Source organism: Asparagus officinalis, chromosome 4 (assembly GCF_001876935.1).
Source record: "Asparagus officinalis chromosome 4, Aspof.V1, whole genome shotgun sequence".
NCBI classification, from domain to species: Eukaryota; Viridiplantae; Streptophyta; class Magnoliopsida; order Asparagales; family Asparagaceae; genus Asparagus; species Asparagus officinalis.
The window spans coordinates 3068951-3090028 of NC_033797.1; the positions used below are offsets into that span (position 1 = coordinate 3068951).

At 37.7% G+C, this 21078-nt stretch overlaps 2 protein-coding genes and 1 long non-coding RNA gene across 3 annotated transcripts; 2 read left to right on the forward strand and 1 right to left on the reverse strand.

The window, feature by feature from the left end:
• Positions 190-15267, forward strand: LOC109836373. Its single transcript, XR_002245939.1, has 5 exons — positions 190-230; positions 470-586; positions 8476-8850; positions 10504-10723; positions 14649-15267. It is a non-coding gene; the product is annotated as an uncharacterized LOC109836373 (long non-coding RNA).
• On the reverse strand, positions 16421-17483 carry LOC109836238 (glutathione S-transferase T3-like). The gene is made up of 2 exons (XM_020404104.1): positions 17196-17483; positions 16421-17116 (listed from the first exon to the last, which is right to left on the reverse strand). Exons 1-2 carry the CDS (start codon positions 17481-17483, stop codon positions 16511-16513), a joined length of 894 nt encoding a protein of 297 aa, XP_020259693.1. The 3' UTR covers positions 16421-16510.
• On the forward strand, positions 18887-20564 carry LOC109839698 (putative nuclease HARBI1). The gene has a single exon (XM_020408211.1). It carries the CDS (start codon positions 19076-19078, stop codon positions 20417-20419), a length of 1344 nt encoding a protein of 447 aa, XP_020263800.1. The 5' UTR covers positions 18887-19075; the 3' UTR covers positions 20420-20564.

Consider the following 21078-nt stretch of genomic DNA (forward strand, 5'->3'; position numbering starts at 1 on the left):
TCATGAATATTTATTAAATACTAAATATTCAAACTCGAATTCGAAAAATGACATATAAATATTAAAGTCCGCATTCGAATTAATTTTTAAACGTATGAACGCCTTATTATTTGATTCGCTTTGATCGCTTACCACACCTAAAAAAAAACCCATCAGAAACAAAACCCTAGTGCTGTTATTTGTTCCGATCAAATTGACCCAAACCCCTGACGGCGTGCTTGTTCATGGAGGTAAGTTCTCACTCTTGCATGATGTTTGCGATTTTCTATTTGTATATCGCTATCCTGGGGGCAAAAGTTGAAATTTTATCTCGGGTTGATTGTTTATGAGAAAATACAGCAGAAATTTGTATAAAAGTGTAGGAGATGCTTCTATTTTCTTGGCATCCGATCGCTGTGTGTCGCTCCGCCCCATGATTTTGTTAAATCCAGATCGTGTTCATCTTACTGACGATTTTTTTTTTTGATAGATTGATGGAGCTAAGTGGGTCAGCGAGACTGAGAGCTTATGATTTGAAAGGTGGAAGCATTCAGTTCCGTGAGCTCAGGGATTTCTTGCTACGCCGTAAACTTCTTTTGTTTTGGGGGTAACTTCTCATCCCTGCGTGATGTTTTGATTTTTATTTACAGAAGAGCAAAACTGTATCTCTTTTTATTTTTATTTTTATTTTTCCTTTAGCTGTGCTTGATCGTGTATGCGAAATAACAATTCTAAATGTTGTTTCATGTCATTACGTGTTGCATCTAAGATTAATCCTTTGTAGGCCGTTTTCAAGTGATCTACTTTTGGTTTAGTTTTACCATTAAATTTGTCAGCAAAGCAAAGTTTCTCTGTGTTATCAATGTTTGCATGCTTCTATGGTGGCTTACTCTTATTTTCAAGCGAGGGGAGTAATCCTGAGTATAAAAGCTTGTAGCGAGTTTCATGCCCTGAAATGTGGTGCTAATCAGCTGGAGTTCCCCTCTCAGAGAAAATTGGTAATTTGGTATAGATAACCCTTACTTATATGCAATGATATCTACATTTAAATGCAAGAACCTTAACATTTGTATGCATACAAACATCACATCATTAGTGAGCACTAGTAGCAAGGTTCTCAGATGTGTGCACCCCCCCCCCAAAAAAAAAAAAAAAAAAAAAAAAAAAAAAAAAAAAAAAAAAAAAAAAAAAAAAAAAAAAAAAAAAAACCACAAAGAAAACCAAAAAAAGAAAAACACACACACAGAAAAGAAAGAAAAAAGAAAAAAAGAATTCTGACTGGACCTTCTATAATATTGATTGCTAAGAAGATAGGTCGCAAATGACAACCTAATTTCCATTAAAACACAGTTATTACATAGATTTCTATGCTAAAAGACCACCCTAAACCTAAAATACTTCATCCAACAAACTCATAAAATTTTAATGTTTTATTGGAAAATTTTGTCAACTTTTAACGTGAGTCTAAAGGAAGTGAATATAAAGTTCTCTAGCAAAAACAGGACTGGGTCCTGTAAGAAATATTGTGGGTCAGCAATAGGTTCTGGTACACTTTCCAAATTATTGGTATATACTAAAAATGGTTGTTAAAGGTTCATACAAATAGAGAATTGGAAGCTTTTTTCAAGTTAGCTTTGGCAGAACCATCATGAATTTTCATGGTTTCAGGCTTTCAGCGTTAGACTACCATTAAAATTTAAAATTATAGGAAACTACAAACTTCAAGATAACTCCTTGATGACAATTAAATGCAGTTGTAGAATGTCATTTTGCCTCTTATTTGATTTCTCCCTGAAGGGATTAATAGTGGTTATAAATCACCATATTTGCCACTCTTCCCTTTCTTCCCATCCAATTGTCTTCTTCCTCCTTTTTTCTTTAAGCCCAATCTGAAACCATGGTAACATCTTTTCTTCCTGATCGACACCTTCCTACTCTCCCCATCCTGTTCAAGCAGTGGCACAAGCCAGGAATCAGCTTTTTCTTTCTTTCTTTCTTCTTCTTCTTCATCATTTTATTTTTATTCCTCGTTAAATGAGAATTAGAACTGTTGCGACTTATCACTTGTCTTCGAATAATGGGTTGGGACAAACAAATGAGAGTAGAAAAGGGATTAAGTTTCCTTAGAACCAATGTGTGAAACATTGAGCATACATCACACTGAAGAGATTCATGTTCCATAAGAATGGATTAGAAAGTGATAAGGAAGACGAGGAAGACGTAGATTAGCATGGCCCATGGAAGCATGATGAATTAGAGCATGATGAGGGATTAATTTTCATTTTATTAATATGAAATTAGTTACTTAATAATAATATTAGTAATTAATAATCACAAATAATTTAATATATAAAATATTTTAATCAAATATATTTCCAACTATTAGATAACTATTTTTATGAATTGATTAATTATTTTATAACTAATAACAGTTAATTAATATGAAATTAATTACTTAATCACAATATTAGTAATTAATAATCACAAATAATTTAATATATAAAAAAAAATTAATTAAACATATTTCTTACTATTAGATAACTATTTTTATGAATTAATTAATTAGTTTATTATTAATATGAAATTAATTACTTAAGTACAATATTAGTAATGAATAATCACAAATAATTTAGTATATAAAATATTTTAATCAAATATATTACTTATTATGAGATAGTTTTTAATTAACTATTTTATTAATAACAATATTTTATCAGTATGAATTTGATTAATTAATATCAACTAGTTATAATATGAAGTTACAACAACATGTCCTTTTTAGTCATTTGACATTTTACACAACCTTATAAGTTATTGGTTTACCAAACACACAACTACTTATATATCCTTATAAGTTATGGGGTTTACCAAACAATTTCCTTATTTTTTTTTACATACTTATATGTAATTTTAAGAATTAGTAACTTATAAGCATTCAAAAAATAAGTAGTAGCCAAACATGCTCTTAATGTTAACTTTCATCCACAGTTTACCACGTGCAAGTAGCATGCTAATCACAGACGGCAAGCTAATGGAAGGTGGTTTTCTGAGAACTTGTAGGACACTCATGGTGGTCTATGTGAAATTTCATACTAAGGAACCTTCGGGGTGTTAGGATTCACCCCAATAATAAAGTCTCGAACGGAGACTTAATCACAAAATAAAGGCACAAAATTCAACACAGAGTACTCACAGATATACGTGGTTCACTCCTTCGGAGCTACTCCACGGTGCAACGACGACGCCAAATTCTTTTATATCCCAAAAGAATTGATCCAAGAGAACACTCTCTCTTGATCAGATACACTCCAAGAATTCTCACAAACTCTCTCTTTGTTTTCTCTTACTCTTCTATAAGAGGAGTTGTTTCTGGGATGAGTTTTCCTTAAGAGTTTAGGGCCCTATTTATAGTGTTCGAAAAACACTATGCACAAATAAAATATTAGTAGTGGGACCCGCCACTAATAATAAATAATTGTGCGACCCGCCAACTTTTTCATTTTTCTCAAAAAAACGGTGCCTAATCTTTTGTCCTCATGTTGGTTGGGTCAAAAAGGTTGGACGCCTGACAATCTCCCACTTGAAGATTTGATTGAATGTCGATCATATCTTCACACCACTCTTGGTTGCATCATCCGGATGTCATGTATCTTTGGCGTCTTGCACGGCCCTCAACATTCTCAACGGAGGCCATATGAGGCTGCACACAGCCTCACCTTCTCGAGCGGAACTGATCGGCTGGATTGTACCTCGTATCAATCTTCACAAGCTTGAACTCGTTCCTGCTTTGCCATCTCCGTATGGCATGGTGTTTCACGTCAACATGCTTGGTCCGAGCATGGAATGCGTCGTTCTCTGACAAGTGAATGGCACTCTGACTGTCGCAGTGGATGAAGTATTTCTCAAAGCTTACTCCAAGCTCGAGAAGAAAAGCCTTCAACCATAGCAACTCCTTTGCTGCCTCTGTTGCAGACACGTACTCGGCTTCGGTTGTCAACAAAGCCACAGTATCTTGTAACTTGGATCTCCAACTTATCGCTCCACCACCCAAGATGAAGATGTAGCCGCTCGTACTCCTTCTCGAGTCTCTGTCCCCGGCATAGTCTGCATCACAAAAGCCCTCTAGCTGCAAATCTGCCCCGCCATACTCAAGACAACGGTCGGACGAGCATCTCAAGTAGCGTAGAAGGCACTTGACCGCACCCCAGTGTTGCTTCCCTGGATTGCTCATGAAGCGGCTCACAACTCCCACTCCTTGTGTAATATCTGGCCTCGTACACACCATCGCATACATCAAACTCCCGACGACAGATGCGTATGGTTGGGTCTTTGATAGCTTGAAATGACTCGCAAATGGCGAGCCCACTGGTTTAGCTTTCTCCATGCCGAACTTTTCAAGAATCTTCTCAATGTAGGTCTTCTGAGACAACCTCAGCCTCCGTGTTGATCTGTCTCTGATGATCCTCATTCCCAGAATCTGGTTTGCTGGACCCAGATCCTTCATCTCGAAGCACTCGGAGAGACGTCCCTTGAGTTCCTCAATGCGGGCTAAGTCGGGCCCTGTAATTAACATGTCATCAACATAAATCAAGAGTATCACATAGGATTCGTCGTATCTCTTGATGAAACAACAATGGTCTGTGTCGCATTTGAGAAAACCGTTCTCCTCCATAAAGTTCTCGAACTTCATATACCACTGTCGCGGAGCTTGCTTCAGGCCATACAAGCTCTTGCATAGGCGACACACGAGGCCCTCCCTGTCTCGTTCCTCGAAGCCCACTGGTTGATGCATATAGATTTCTTTCTCCAAATCTCCATGAAGGAATGCTGTCTTCACATCCATCTGCTCTAGATGGAGATCTCGAACTGGTTCGGATCGGGGTCAACTTGACGACGGGAGCGAAAACGTCAGAATAATCAATCCCTGCTTTCTGTTCATAGCCCTCCCCTACAAGCCTCGCCTTGTAGCGTCTCCGTCCATCGGCTTCATCCTTGACCCGATAAATCCACCGATTGTGAAGAGCCTTTCGCCCTCGTGGAAGCTTTACAAGCTCCCAAGTCCCATTCTTCATCAATGACTTCATTTCTTCCTCCATGACAGACTCCCACTCGCCACGAGCTTTGCGGTCTGCTGTACCTCCTCATAGCTCTCTGGCTCACCATTGTCAGTCAGGAGAAGGTAATTCATGGTGGAAAGGTACATCTCTGGCACCCTTGGATTTCTTAGAGCTTTGCGAATTGCAATCGGCAACTCTGCTGGATCCTACTGCTGTGCATCCCGCATGTTCTCTTGGTCTCCGTCTTCTATGCTGATTGGTATCTCACCGCCGTCCTCACTGTCAGCAATATCTGGGAAAAGAGGGGAAGATAGCTGACTCCCACTCACCTTTTTGGTCTTGTACACCGCATTCTCATGGAATACGACGTTACGATTGCGCACCACCTTGCGCGTATCGTGATCCCAGAAACGGTACCCATACTCATCTCCTCCATAGCCGATGAAAGAGAGCTTCTTTGACTTTGGATCAAGCTTTGACCGGTCTGCAGGATTGGTCATGACATAGGCGTCACAACCAAATACTCGTAAGTGCTCTAGCTTCAGCTTCTTTCCGGTCCAAGCCTCTTCAGGTATCCCATAATTGAGAGCCGCGGATGGCCCGCGGTTGATCAAGTATGCAGCAATATTGACAGCTTCAGTCCAAAAGCTCTTGGGCAATCCGGAGTGGATCCTCATACTTTTGACGCGCTCCAAGATAGTGCGATTCATGCGCTCCGCCACTCCGTTGTGCTGAGGTGTGCCTGGGACGGTCTTCAGTCTCCGAATCCCACGGGACGAGCAGAAGTTCTCGAACTCCTGGCTGCAATACTCGCCTCCATTATCAGACTTTAGACACTTCAGCTTATTGCCTGTTTCGTTCTCCACACAGGCAAGCCACTTCTTGAAGATGATGAATACATCTGACTTGTGCTTCAAGAAGAACACCCACAATTTTCTCGTAGCATCATCAATAAAAGTGACAAAGTAAAGAGAGTTACCAACAGATGGGACTTGCGCATGTCCCCACACGTCGGTGTGCACCAACTCCAATTTCTGCAGTTTTGGAGCCGGTCCGGTCTTGTTGAAGCTCACCTTCTTTTGTGTGCCTAGGATGCAGTCCTCACAGAAAGTCAGATCGATCTTGTTCAGACCCGGAAGCCTCTCTCCCGCGGCCATAATCTACATCCCCTTCTCGCTCATGTGGCCAAGTCATCGATGCCAAATCATGCAGTCGACGGATGATGATGATGATGCTTGTCCTGCGGCAAGCAAGTGGTCGATCTTCCCGTTGGCGATGTAAAGAGACCCCTCGTGTTTGCCGTGTGCCACCACCAGAGCACCCTTGGACACCTTCCAGCTTCTCTGCTCAAAGGATACTCTGTAACCGGAGTCAGTCAGTTGCCCGACTGATATAAGATTTCGTCTGAGATCCGGTACATGCCGAACGTCGTTCAGCGTCAAGGTGGTCCCGCCCTCCATCTTGAGGGTACAATTTCCCTTCCCGAAAACTTTGCAAGGTTGATCGTCGCCAAGATAGACTGTCCCCAAATCCTTCTTCACGAACGATAAAAGCAGTTTTTGTTGTGAGGTTGCATGGAAAGATGCGCCAGAGTCGATGATCCACGCATCACTTTTGTCTTCTAGGGATAGGAGAAGTGCATCCGAATCCGTCTCGTGCATGAGATTGGCTGCACCGTCAGCCCGATCATCCCCTACTGATGCTGGAACAGTAACTCTGCAATCCCGTGCAAAGTGGCCCTTCTAGCGTTGCTCACCGCCATTACCATATTCTCCCATGAATCTGGTAGACAAGAAAGTAGCAGAAGAGCTTGGATCTCGTTGTCGAACTTTAGATCTACTGCAGCAAGCTGTTGCACCACAGCCTGAAATTCGTTCAAGAAGTCCGCCACGCGAGCTCCTTGCTGCATCTTGAGATTGAATAGCTTCTTCATCAGGTACACCTTATTTGAAGCAGACGGCTTCTCATACAGCGCCTCCAAGGCCTCCATCAACTCCTTGGTGGTGGTCGCATGCGAGACGTTGTAAGTCACATGCTGGTGAAGGTTGAGCCTGATGGTGGCAAATGCTTTACGATCGAGCACCTTCCACTTATCGTCGTCCATCTTCTCAGGTTTGCCCGCCTCTTCTTGGAGGGGTAGGAAGAGATCTTTCTGGTACAAATAGTCTTCTATTTGCATCCTCCAATACCTGAAATTTTGGCCGCCGAACTTCTCAATTCGAAGCCTGTTGCCTTCAACTGTAGATCTCATGGCGAAAGATTACGTCTTTCCCGTATCCGTGAATAGTACCGTATCCGTATAGTACCGTATTCGTGAATAGTACCGTATCTGTGAATAGTCCCGTATTCGTGAATAGTACCGTATTCGTGAATAGTACCGTATTCGTGAATAGTACCGTACACGTGAATAGTATCGTACACGTGAATAGTGTCCAATGCCTTAAAAGAGTAAATATTAATCTAACTTATTTTCTGATGTGGAGGATCCACTTTTAGTGGCAGCCACAGAGCATACAATAAGCAGATATATATACTCTAAGTCAAGCTCTGATACCAGTTGTTAGGATTCACCTCAATAATAAAGCCTCGAACGGAGACGTAATCACAAAATAAAGGCACAAAATTCAACACAGAGTACTCACAGATATACGTGGTTCACTCCTTCGGAGTTACTCCACGGTACAATGACGCCGCCAAATTCTTTTATATCCTAAAAGAATTGATCCAAGAGAACACCCTCTCTTGATCAGATACACTCCAAGAACTCTCACAAACTCTCTCTTTGTTTTCTCTTACTCTTCTATAAGAGGAGTTGTTTCTGGGATAAGTTTTCCTTAAGAGTTTAGGGCCCTATTTATAGTGTTTGGGAAATACTATGCACAAATAAAATATTAGTAGTGGGACCCGCCACTAATAATAAATAATTGTGGGACCCGCCAACTTTTCCATTTTTCTCAAAAAAAACGGTGCCTAATCTTTTGTCCTCATGTTGGCTGGGTCAAAAAGGTTGGGCGCCTGACACGGGGAACTTTCTACGCTATCAGAGTGTGCTTGAAACGTCCTGTCAGAGCATGAGATTAAACAAAAGACTTACGGACCCAATTCTTCGTGCGTGCAAACAAACACAAATACATGCAAAAACTTTAGGAAGAAGACATCAGCAGCTTCAACCATCTGAAAGGGTCATCTTTACGGTATTAATGAAGCACGGTAATTTGAAGCATTGAGGAAATACATCAATCAGATACTTTCATGATACAAATGGCATTTCTCCTCCAGACAAGTCTAACTACTGTATCAGTCTCAGATATACACCATGTTAAATTAGTTATTTTATTATAAATACATTGCTAGTTTCTTTTTAACTTCAATCTAATAGATGTAGCATTTATTCATTTTGGATATGCACCTTGTTAAACTTGTTCATTATTTGTTGCAGGGGTTACCATCAAGCTTCATTTGTGGGCACAGACAAGGTTTTGACCAGAGTCTTCGACGTATCTGAAGACCTATGCTATTGCCGCCATCTTCTAATTGTGGACATTGTTCCAGCTTTTCTGCACTGCTTATGGAACAAGTATTTATTAATTTTTTAGTTTAATCGCCCATATTTCATTAAGAGGGGGGAACACACCACAACGAGCATTTTTTAGCAGGACAAAGGAAATGCTCAATCTCTGGATTCTGTATGTGATCTCTAGCATTTTTGCTTCTTAGAATTAATCGTGTTCCCTTTTTTTATGCCAATAGCCAAGAATGGATACAAATAGTTGAAGTTTGATGCAATGGACAAGTAACACATTCGTGCCAACAGGTAATAAATATTTTGGATTTTTAAATGTATATCTGCTCCAAATCTTCCTTATTTCTATACCCTCTCTCCACCTTGAAGATTAGATATAACCCCTTGAGACCTGTAAGGTACCTCAAACATCAATGACTGAATACCTTACTCCTATTTGCCTATTTGGTTTCATTTCACATAATTTGACTTAAGCCTTCCATTTTCTATCATTTGGGGTTTGTTTGGGGTAAAAACTCACATGGTACTAGATATATATAGCTCTATTGACGACAACTTATAGTTTCTTTCCTAAATCTGGGTTGTAACTTCACTTTTTGCCTTTCCTGGAGTTCAACAACATCCTCATGCACCCCTGTTTTAGGAACTGGCTAGTAGTTTGACAATTAATGAAAATCACAATGGCAGTGTTGAGAAGCATAACTGCCTACCAAAGCATACATAAGCAAGCTTATGGGTTAATTAGTACATAAAGTTTGACTAAGCATTTGAAATGAAAAGCTGGAAAAAGGAGAAAAAAGAAAAAAGAAAAAGAAAAGGTGAGCAACCATATTTTGCAATCCTTCTACTGGAACTTTTCAGAAATCACCTGCATTTCTTATGGGTAAGTTAACATTTTCAAATCATAGCATGAATCAAGCAGAGTAACTAATCAAAAATATTGAATGATTCAAAATTATGAACAATTAATAGATGCGTACTACTTACGAATTTCATTACTTTTCATTTTCATCAGAGTTGCCTCAGTTGTTGTGGGCAGTATTTACTGCTTAATTCATATAGCGAATATTTAAGATAAGCAAAGTTACTTGTGGGACATATGGGTACTTGCCTCATGATAGAACTTCACGTTCGATTAAGAATTCAACTTGAATATTGATGAGTTATTTGTTACAGAGGAGCTTAGGTTACTTCTTTATCAGTAGCAAGTTATATATATTTTGGTCGTCCATGAACGCATATTCACATATGTAATATGTATGAGTGAAGCAACTTCTGTGACCATGAAATATTTAGTTTCTTTACTGACCAAAAATACACCAAGAAATTGATTTTCCCTAGTTTTAGTATGTAGCGATGAACTAGAATGAGGAACCTGGAATAAAATGTTAAGAAAATCCAAAGAAGCTTAAAACACCAGAATTACTCTTTGGCATTGAGCTTTCTGTATATGTGTATGGGAACTAATTAATGGATAATCAATGATCATTCTAGAATTGTTTGAAATTGGTCTGGTAAATTAAATGGTAGAAAAATCGGTAAAAATTAACAATTAATGCGTTAAACTTTTGCATTTAATCATATGAATTATTTTGGTATTTTCTTACAAACATTTGTAGACAACATGGGGAAACAATAATCAACACAGGGATAGGTGCCTAAAGCGCATGGGTCAGATGACCAAGACATCGTGTATGGCAGAGGGTCTCTCCAAATAACTGAGGAATTGGATGGGTGCTCTACGGGGCCACCCTTGTTTGTTACCCAAAAAAATAAAAAGGAAAAGGAAATAATAAAATAAAAATAAAACTAATAAAGATAGCTAATTTTTTGTTGAATTTTTTTTTCCGTAGATATCTATACCTCATTATTTATTTTTACTAGCTTTATTTACTTCTTAGTTCTTACATGTTTATGTCTTATTTTTGCATTATTTTTTTGCAGAGATAACTTACTCAATGGTCATTATTGAGAAATTTGACGTATATAGCTTTGCTATAGTAATGTTAGAAGTTCCAATGTGAAGATATCCTGTTGAATTGATACAACAGTGCCAACTTTGATTGAGCAACATATATTGCTAAAAGGGGTGCTGGATCAATGCATATTATCAAACTTCACGAGCCACTCAATGTAATGGAATTAAATTGATGGATTTATAAAGGTTAGTTCATCTTTATCATTCAAGTTCTAGAGCTATCTGGAGATTACTAGATGTTCTTTAATCTTTCTACACTTGTAGTTTCCTTGTTATAATCTGACTGTATTATCCACGTCACTGCATATTTATGCTCCTCTTTGATCAGTTTGCTCTTTGACTGCTTTAATTAGAAAATTCTTTGTACACTTTCAATTTGTATTAACTGTATCTAAAGCCTAGTCTGAAACAAAATTTTATGTCAGTTTTTTTTCCTGCTTTTACACGAAGATCAGATTTGGAAAGGGACACTACACATATCAGGTGGTCGTGGAAAGCATTTTGCATCATTCATATTTCGGACCATGCAAAGGATATAACATTTTTACTTTAGTGTAAAACTTATTTGAGTGAATGAGAATGTGAAAAATTAAATGTGAAAAATTACAATTATCTTAAAACTAGTATCCCCGTGCACGTGATGCCTGCATAGAACTTGGTGGGGTGCCATAGTCAAATTGTCAAGGAATGGATGGTTTATTATATCTTTTTGGATGTTTCCCAAGTGTGAGGGCATTTTCCTTTTTTCCCCCAGTGTGAGACCATTACTGTAGTTTTTTCCAAGTGAGATTTCCTTTGTTTCTCCCAAGTGCAAGGACATATTTGACATCCTAAAAATGTGGCTAACACAAACCCAACAGTGGATTCTCTTAATATATAGTATAGATTTGACTGAACCAAGGTACGTATAAGTCTATGTTGCAGGAATACATGTGCAGGTGCGGATACGGACACGGACATGGGTATGGACACAGGGCAAAAAAAAATTGTAAAACATAGGATACAGAGACATGGAATATATACACATGCACGCGCACGCTCACACATGCGCTCACACATACGCACAGTGAAATTAATAGTTTAGATGAAATTGATTTTTTTTATTCACATGTTATGAGAACTAAAATCCCTATAATATTTTTACGTTTCTTTTATTTGGGCAGATAATAAATGGAAAAACCACGCATTTTAGAACTAGATACCCAAATGACCCTTCAAAATCATACTTATGAACTGGGTATGAGTTGAAATGAACCCGACCCAATTATAATGAGTTGCAGAAATTTGAGGTGAAGTGTAAGATATGTCCAAAAAGTGTATTACAGGCGTTTCAAACTAAAACATGTATGATATAATTGAGTACACGTCTGAATAAATGTATGTACATATTCAGTATGTACATATTCAAAAAGTGTCCAAGCAGTGTCGGACATGGACACGGATACGGGAAGTGTCGGATGTGGATAGGGTAGAAGTATCTTGATAAGCTAGGTATAAATAGATGCTTTATTAGGTTTTGAGGAGTTCAATCTATGGACAGGTTCTGAAAGTTAAGCCCAATTTTCCTAGGGATAAGTTTCCTTATCTGTTGTGATCTCCCTATAACTTTTTTTAGGACTTTTCCCCTTAAGGTTTTTCATGTGGGCATTTCTGGCTATTTTTGAGGTAAAAAGCCTGACTTTTGGAGGTGATTTTTTGCTGATCCTGTTTGTGTTACCAAGATGAGGGTGCCTGATTTGGCAGTGTTATCAATCCTTATCAATCAAAGACAAAAGGAAGAGGGATTCTTCACTATTGTCTTCCCAAGTGCCTTTTGGGATCTGATTTCTGCAGATATCAAAGATGGCATATTCGAAATTATAAATTATAAAGTTATTGTGATGTGCTGTAATGGATAACAAACGAATAAATATTAAGAAATAAGAAATCCTGGGAAGAACTAAATAAGTAACATTTGAGACAGAGATATTAAGTTATATAAATACAAAAATGTCTATTATGAAGATTGAACCCAAGCCCTCTAGAGGTATTGTTGTGCTATAACATCAGGGTTGGTATTTCCCAAAAGATTGGCCAATTAGGTTGGGATATACTTCTCCATGATATCATATACCGCAGAGAATTAGTTTGATTAAAAAAAAGTAGGCTGTCAACATTTGTTTTTTAAAATCTGACTGGTATACAAACTTATATCCCTGAAGAAATCATAGACAACCCCAAACTTATATCTTCTCTTCTATTGAAGAAATAGTACAAGTAATCAGATCTATATTTGATTGAAGAGGTTAAATTGAAAAAAAAACTATGAAATAATGACAGATGGAACACATAAGCAGCTTGCAAAACAGTAGTAACTGACTGGCGAAGGAATGTATTAATAGCAAAACTCTCTGCAATTTGTACATTGATGTTGATCTAATGCGAAAGCCAAACAAATATACACGTGGAGACGTCTATGAATACACTCGTACAACATAAAAACCAAAACCCAGAGATGATGATATTGTTGCTACCTATTGTTGATGGGGTTGGGGCCACTAGGGACTTCATGTTTAGTGTCTTCAAACTGCTGGGGCGAAGTGGGCGTCTCCGGGGACAACTTCTTAGCTTGAGACATGGAATGAGAGAGAAGACTCCTAGCGGTCGAAAAGGAGGTAATGGAGGTCTTCAGTTGCTGAGTTGGGCGAACTAAGATGGAAAAAGAGAGCAAGAGAAGGAACCAAAATGGCAGCGAGTGTGATCTCATAAAGCTTTCATCTGTTCCCATGAAAGTCGCAATCTCAAGATTAACGGAAAATAGAAGCCACCCCCCAAATTCCACGAGCGCTCATTATCCATGAAACACTTGAAAGAACAAGAAATAAAGATGAAGTGTTTATGAATGTAGCAGCATATATCTAAGCTTTTAAGTTGGAAAGGCATGACATGAATGATTGATGTAGGAAGTTACATATGTACCCTTATCATCTATGTGAGAGAAGTTTTTACCCTCCAAAGACTTCAACTTTTAGTCAGCTCGAGTTTGAACAGAGAGCTTGTTTGGTTGTTTCAAATCATTTTGGGAATAAAGCAGAAAGCAAACTGACAGTGTTCCAAATCATTGAAGTGATAAAAATCGTGCTTTATGATTTCTAGATATCATTCTTTAGCAGTAAGCAAAACATCAAAGATCTTAGCGAGCTAGATTTGGAAATCTATCTTCTGGCCTTTTGATTTCATAACTTTTGAAGGACTATTACAATGAATGAGATCTGGATCTTGGGTTGATACAACTGAGGTGGATTCTTGGACTTTAGAATAGAAATACCTTTTCTATTTTGAGAATACACTTTTCCCTATTTCTAGAACAGTTTGATATTTATCGAAATCATACTACACTGGGTTGTTTCAGAACAAAGAGCTGAGTGTGATTAAGTATTTGATGGTTTGTCAAATTAAGAAGATCACGGGATGCATAGCTCTAACTTATAAGGGTAGAAATGAATAATAACCTATAAAATTCCTGTTACTTAAGCCCCTCATAATTTTACCCTCAAAATACACGATCAAGAATTAGATCAGGGCATCTAGCCTTCTGTTTTACTTTTTCTTTACTGAGATAAAGATAAAGAAGATGCCTGACAATGTTTTACAGTAAGTGATCCTTTTGTATATATATATGCAGTTTCGTTCACGCTACAGTTAAAAACCAGGATCCTTTCTGGAAGATAAAGTGAAATTGCAGAAAACCCTCTTTAATTTGTAAGAATCGCGGAGAATCCTACTATGGTTTTAAAAGTAACACCCCTCATTTTCAATTTCCAATCGCATCATTTCGTCATCTTTTCTATGTAAATGTTTATGCCAGATAGAAATAATTGTCATATTCCATCGTCATTGTTTTTCGCATTCATGTTAACTTTTAAGGAATCGGAAATGGGTTGAACAAACTGTTATTTTTAAAAAAAAATTCAAACCTTAAACCATGAACTTTCAGGTATTTTCATTGAGCTACAAGGCATTTTTTTTTTTTGATAGTTTTGTGAATTTACCCTTTCTCATAATTTACCAGAAAGATAAAAGTGATGGGTACTGTTTTGGCTTTTTTTTTTTTACTTTGTTTGGCTTGCAGCAGGGGAAGAAAAAAAAAGCTCTGCCGTATTTGACTCGGAGGGAACCCCTAAGCAAGGCAAGGAAATCTCTGCACGCTTTTGGAAAGGAGGAAGATGAGGGGGGGAGCACAGAGAAAGAAAAGCAAAGGAATTCAAAGGCCTCGGTTGATATCTTTATAGCCCCCTGTGAAGCCTTGGGATGCTGCTGTCCCTATGATGGGGCGCATCCAAGGGCCCTCATTGATACTGTGACGGAATCGATTAAAGAAGAAACAGCACAGCTGCTGCTGTGTGCGAACGCAGAGATTGGGGTCGTTGCGCTGCTTGCTTTGCAGCTAGCTAGCTGCTTTTGTCATTCACCTGCGTTGGGGCGTGGTTTTTTTTTCCCGCTTTTCTTCTGAGAGAGGGGCTGAAGGCTAAAAGCCTTTCACTTCTCGCGCAGAATCGCATTATGCGAGATGTCTTGGAGATAAAAGAGTTGTCCGTAATAGTATGCGTGCGAAAATCGCGAACATGCATTGTAAATCTCAGTAGTTGTTTCCTAAGTTTTTTTCCGGCAGAACATGCATTGATTCATGACGGTGTTTTAGCTTCAAAGTGTACGTGAGCGTTGGCTATTTATGGGGTTATTGCTAATCATTTGCTTCTCTCATATTAGGAAATATTATCTGCTAGGAATCTTTTAAAGCGCTAAGGCCAATGAGATGGCCAAAAACAATCACGTTGAGTACAGAGTGGGGGAAAAGATCAAACGCTTTCTCTCCCTCTTGCCTACATAGCATAGAATAGATGTTAGATGCCATCATCCAATAGGGAAGAACAGTAGACCACCACCAATTTCTTCACGGCATTTGAATTAAAAACAAGGGCGGTTTTGGCACGGACTTCGCTATAATTGTACCTACGCCCATCTCATCATTTTTGGATTATCCAAGATGAACAATTTTTCAAAACAACCCCATTTTGTTTTTTAATTTTTAAAATCGATCATTTTTTTATTTACCAAAACCGATCCGTTTTTTATCACGTCAGCCTAATCACTTTTCTAAACAGTAGGGGTTGCCAACCCCGACTATTTAGGAGGGTGTTAACCCCCAATTAAAAGCCTTAAACCCTAAAAAATTATGTCCTAAACAGTTGGAGTTGGCAACCCTGACTGTTTAGGAAAGTGATTAGTCTGACGTGGTAAAAAACGGGTCGGTTTTGGTAAATAAATAAAAAAAGATCGATTTTAAAAATTAAAAAAAGAAATGGGATTGTTTTGAAAATTTGTTCTATCCAAGATTTGATATGGCGAAAAGAAATCTCTCTAATGATTTGGACCTAAGACCATCTCCAACGCGACGCTATTTTGCCGCAAAAAACGGATTTGCCGATGCTCCGGAGCTCCAACGCGGCGCCAATTCTCGCTGCATTTTAGCGGGGATGAACAGCACGACGCTATATTTGGCGTCGCACTGTTCATCTCCGCATTACTGTTTCTTTTATTTTTTTTTAATTTTTTTTTAAATTTTACCTCATATTTTAATGTATTTACAACTTGACCCCAATTATTTTATTACATGTATAAAACAACCCTAATAATATTTAAATTTTATAATTTTACCCCAATTGTATAATTTAGACAAAATAAATTATTTTTAAAAAAAAATAATGTTGAAATTAAAAAGGCATTATTATTAATTATACTATTAAAATCTAGACATTATAAGTAAAGTCCCATGAATTATAAAGAGCAATCATAATACATAATTCAAATATAAATTACATATATGGAATACATAACATATAAAAACTGACACACATAATATAAAACTTCATTAAAATAAAACATAAAATACAAACTAAACATGGAACATTACATAAGATGGTCAAGCAACTCTCAATAATCTGGTAGATCGGGGCCAGAGTGTCCAATATCATTGAAATAATTGCCAAAATTAGAAGCAGACCCTTGTTCTTGTTGATTTCTTTTTTGTATTATTTTAATCTGTTGAGCTCGAACGTACTCACGCACGTTTGGATCAGCAATGGAATTCAAATCTTTCATTATAATTTTCCATTCATCTCTATCTTTTTTCATGGCTATCTTTTCTCGTTCGATATCAAACGCTACTTGCATGTCCAAGCTCGCCTTGTCTAACTTGTCTATAAGTCGGTTGCTGGAGGTCTCGATGGAGTCCACTACACTTGACTCATGATCATCATTTTTCCTTTTCAATTTAGCTTTTTTTACCCCAATAGGTCGTTCAGATGGAGTAAATGATGACAGTCCAGGAGATGTTGATATAGGAGATTCCGGAGTGGGATTATCTGATTGTGACGAGTCGAAGTTCACACTTTGGGATTGTCTTCGACCAACTTGTCTTGCTGTGGGGACATCATCTTTGAATTTTTCGAAATTTTTAACCATATTCCAGACATGATCAAATTTGAAACCTTTTTTGTACTTTGGTTCTTGCATAAATAACATCTTTGCTCGAACTAACTGCAAATTATAGTGAACATCAAGTTATGTATTTCAACAATAATAATAAAATTCAGACGATAATTAATAGAATACTTACAATATCTTCATCTGAAGCACCACTTGGATTCAGATTCTCTACTTGTCTCAAGCACGCATTCAATTTCCTTACTTCATTACTTATGATTTCCATTCGAGAACGAATTGATCGGCTCGTACGCATCTCAAAATGCTGATCTCGAAGTTCATTGTATTTGTCCTCCACACGAGACCAAAATGCATCTCGAGACTGGTTTCTACCGATAATAGGGTCTTGAGAAATATCCAAGAATACTTGACAAAGGAGCACATCTTCAGTAACCGTGTATCCAGTTAATCGAACAGACATTTTTTTGTAAAAAGCGGTTGGTTTGGAGATCAGAAATACTTTGAAGAAATACTTCGAATTGGGTGGCTTGAAGTAGAAACCGTGAATGTTATTTATAGCCAATCCAAATTTGTTTTTTTTGTTTGAATTTGAATTTGAATTTGAATTTGAATTTGCGGTTGGTTTGAATTTGTCGGTGGTCAACATTTGAAATTGAATCATTTTGTACAAACTGATCAGCTTTACACATTATCCAACGTTGTCGGTGGGAATCAAATTTTGAAATCAGGTCAGCTTTACACATTATCCAACGTTGTCGGTGGGAATCAAAATTTGAAATCAGGTCAGCTTTACACATTATCCAACGTTGTCGGTGGGAATCAAAATTTGAAATCAGGTCAGCTTTACACATTATCCAACGTTGTCGGTGGGAATCAAAATTTGAAATCAGGTCAGCTTTACACATTATCCAACGTTGTCGGTGGGAATCAAAATTTGAAATCAGGTCAGCTTTACACATTATCCAACGTTGTCGGTGGGAATCAAAATTTGAAATCAGGTCAGCTTTACACATTATCCAACGTTGTCGGTGGGAATCAAAATTTGAAATCAGGTCAGCTTTACACATTATCCAACGTTGTCGGTGGGAATCAAAATTTGAAATCAGGTCAGCTTTACACATTATCCAACGTTGTCGGTGGGAATCAAAATTTGAAATCAGGTCAGCTTTACACATTATCCAACGTTGTCGGTGGGAATCAAAATTTGAAATCAGGTCAGCTTTACACATTATCCAACGTTGTCGGTGGGAATCAAAATTTGAAATCAGGTCAGCTTTACACATTATCCAACGTTGTCGGTGGGAATCAAAATTTGAAATCAGGTCAGCTTTACACATTATCCAACGTTGTCGGTGGGAATCAAAATTTGAAATCAGGTCAGCTTTACACATTATCCAACGTTGTCGGTGGGAATCAAAATTTGAAATCAGGTCAGCTTTACACATTATCCAACGTTGTCGGTGGGAATCAAAATTTGAAATCAGGTCAGCTTTACACATTATCCAACGTTGTCGGTGGGAATCAAAATTTGAAATCAGGTCAGCTTTACACATTATCCAACGTTGTCGGTGGGAATCAAAATTTGAAATCAGATCAGCTTTACACATTATCCAACGTTGTCGGTGGGAATCAAATTTTGATATCAGGTCAGCTTTACACATTATCCTTCGTTGTCGGTGGGAATCAAAATTTGAAATCAGGTCAGCTTTACACATTATCCAACGTTGTCGGTGGGAATCAAAATTTGAAATCAGGTCAGCTTTACACATTATCCAATGTTGTCGGTGGGAATCAATTTTTGAAATCAGGTCAGCTTTACACATTGTCCAACGTCTACAGCTAAGCAAATTTGAATTTTGTGACAAATTGATAACAGCTGGAAAGCATTTCCTAAAAGCAGCTCAACTTTACACATTGTTCAATGTATACAGCTAAGCAAAGTTTTATAAATAGCATACTAGATTAGGTACATCCACACAACTACTCGTTGTTGTGTTAAAATTATTATTCTCCATTTCTGCATACTTCAGTCATTCTTTTCTTACTTCAAAAATGAATTTCGATGTTGGAGGTCCATCATACTTATCATCATCTTCATCTTCGGATGATGATACTTTTCTGTCCAATATCATTGCAGAGATTGATGAAACCGAAGAAGTAATTTGTGAGTACATCAACAACAACATGATCCTCGTTAACAATTTACGTCAACAAAACTACCAACCGATCCATGGTGGCTCGATTCCCGGTCATGCAGTGATCAACCGCGATCGAGAAAATGCGCATCAGAATTTGGTCATAGATTACTTTGCCGATAATCCACGTTTTGGAGAAGATATGTTTCGTCGTCGATATCGGATGTCAAGAAGTTTGTTCCTTCGTATTGTTGATGCAGTGAAAGATCATGACTATTACTTCCAACAACGAAGTGATGGACTTGGTAGAATGGGATTATCACCGTTACAGAAAGTAACAGCTGTTTTTCGCATGTTGGCATACGGTTTACCAGCTGATGCTACAGACGAATACGTTAAAATAGGTGAGTCAACAGCAATTGAAAGTATGACAAAATTTTGTCGTGCTATGGTGGAAATATTCGCAGAGCGGTATCTACGAACACCTAACGCTAACGATATTGCTAGGCTACTCTATATTGGAAAAAAACGTGGTTTTCCAGGAATGTTAGGAAGTCTTGATTGTATGCATTGGAAATGGAAAAATTGTCCAACAGCATGGTCTGGGCAATACACAGGACGTAGTGGGTCACCAACTATTATCCTCGAAGCTGTGGCAGATTATGATCTTTGGATATGGCACGCATATTTTGGTATGCCAGGCACCAATAATGATATCAATGTGCTGGAGTCATCTAATCTTTTCTCTAACCTAGCTCAAGGTATTGCTCCTCCCGCTCACTATGTTATTCAAGGAAAAGAGTATAATATGGGTTATTATTTAGCTGATGGTATATATCCGAAATGGGCTACTATTGTACAAACAATCCAACAGCCACAAGGTAGGAAGAAAAAATATTTTGCCATGAAACAGGAAGCATGTAGAAAAGATGTAGAACGTGCGTTCGGAGTTCTCCAATCACGATTTGCAATCGTGGCAGGATCAGCACGTTTTTGGAAAAAACATGTATTACATGACATAATGACTGCATGCATTATTATGCACAATATGATAATCGAGGATGAACGTGATCTTTATGCACCAATTCAAGAAGTGAGGGAAGCACCAACACCAGAAGTTGATATGGTAGCAGATGAAACTACAAGATTTACTCAATTTATTGCACGTTACGGAAAAATCAAGGATAAAGATGCCCATATTGCGCTTCGTAATGCATTGATAGATCATCTATGGGAGGAATACACTAATTCAGATAGTTAAGTGCATACTAAATTTGTAATTTTTACATTGTTGTTAATGTTTAATTATTTCCTTGTATTTTATTTCCTGTTGTGTTCTTGAATGTAATATTTTGGCAATATCAATAATAAAAATATAATATTTTAGCAATCAAGTTATTTTAATTAATAAAATAATATTTTATTGTTTTATTAGTTTAATTTTTAAATAATAAATCATTTTGTTTGGAAAATATGTGAAAAAATAAAATTTGATATGTGGGGTTAATTGTTGAAATAGTTAAAAATATAGGGAATAAAAAATAATCATATAAAAGTAGATAAAAAGAAAGATACTGAGAATATTCCTTTTTGGTGCAAAAAATGGTGCAATGGGTTGGAGATGAATTACTGTTAGATGTGACTTTTGCACAATTTTGGTGCAAAATTTGCACCATTTTGAGGCAAAGGGTTGGAGATGCCCTAATGGGGGCAAATGGCTGAGGTGGGTGTAAAGCCCGTGTGTTTAGGGGAAGCTTTGAATATTAGAGCAAAATATGCGGCTAGGGAGACAAACAGAAGTCAAGAGGAGAGACAACTCCAAACCAAAAAAGAGAGCAAACCTTGGCCGAAATTTCTCTCAAGCAATACGCACGCAATCCATAGATTAAGTCAAATGAGTAGTTGATGGATATGATAAGT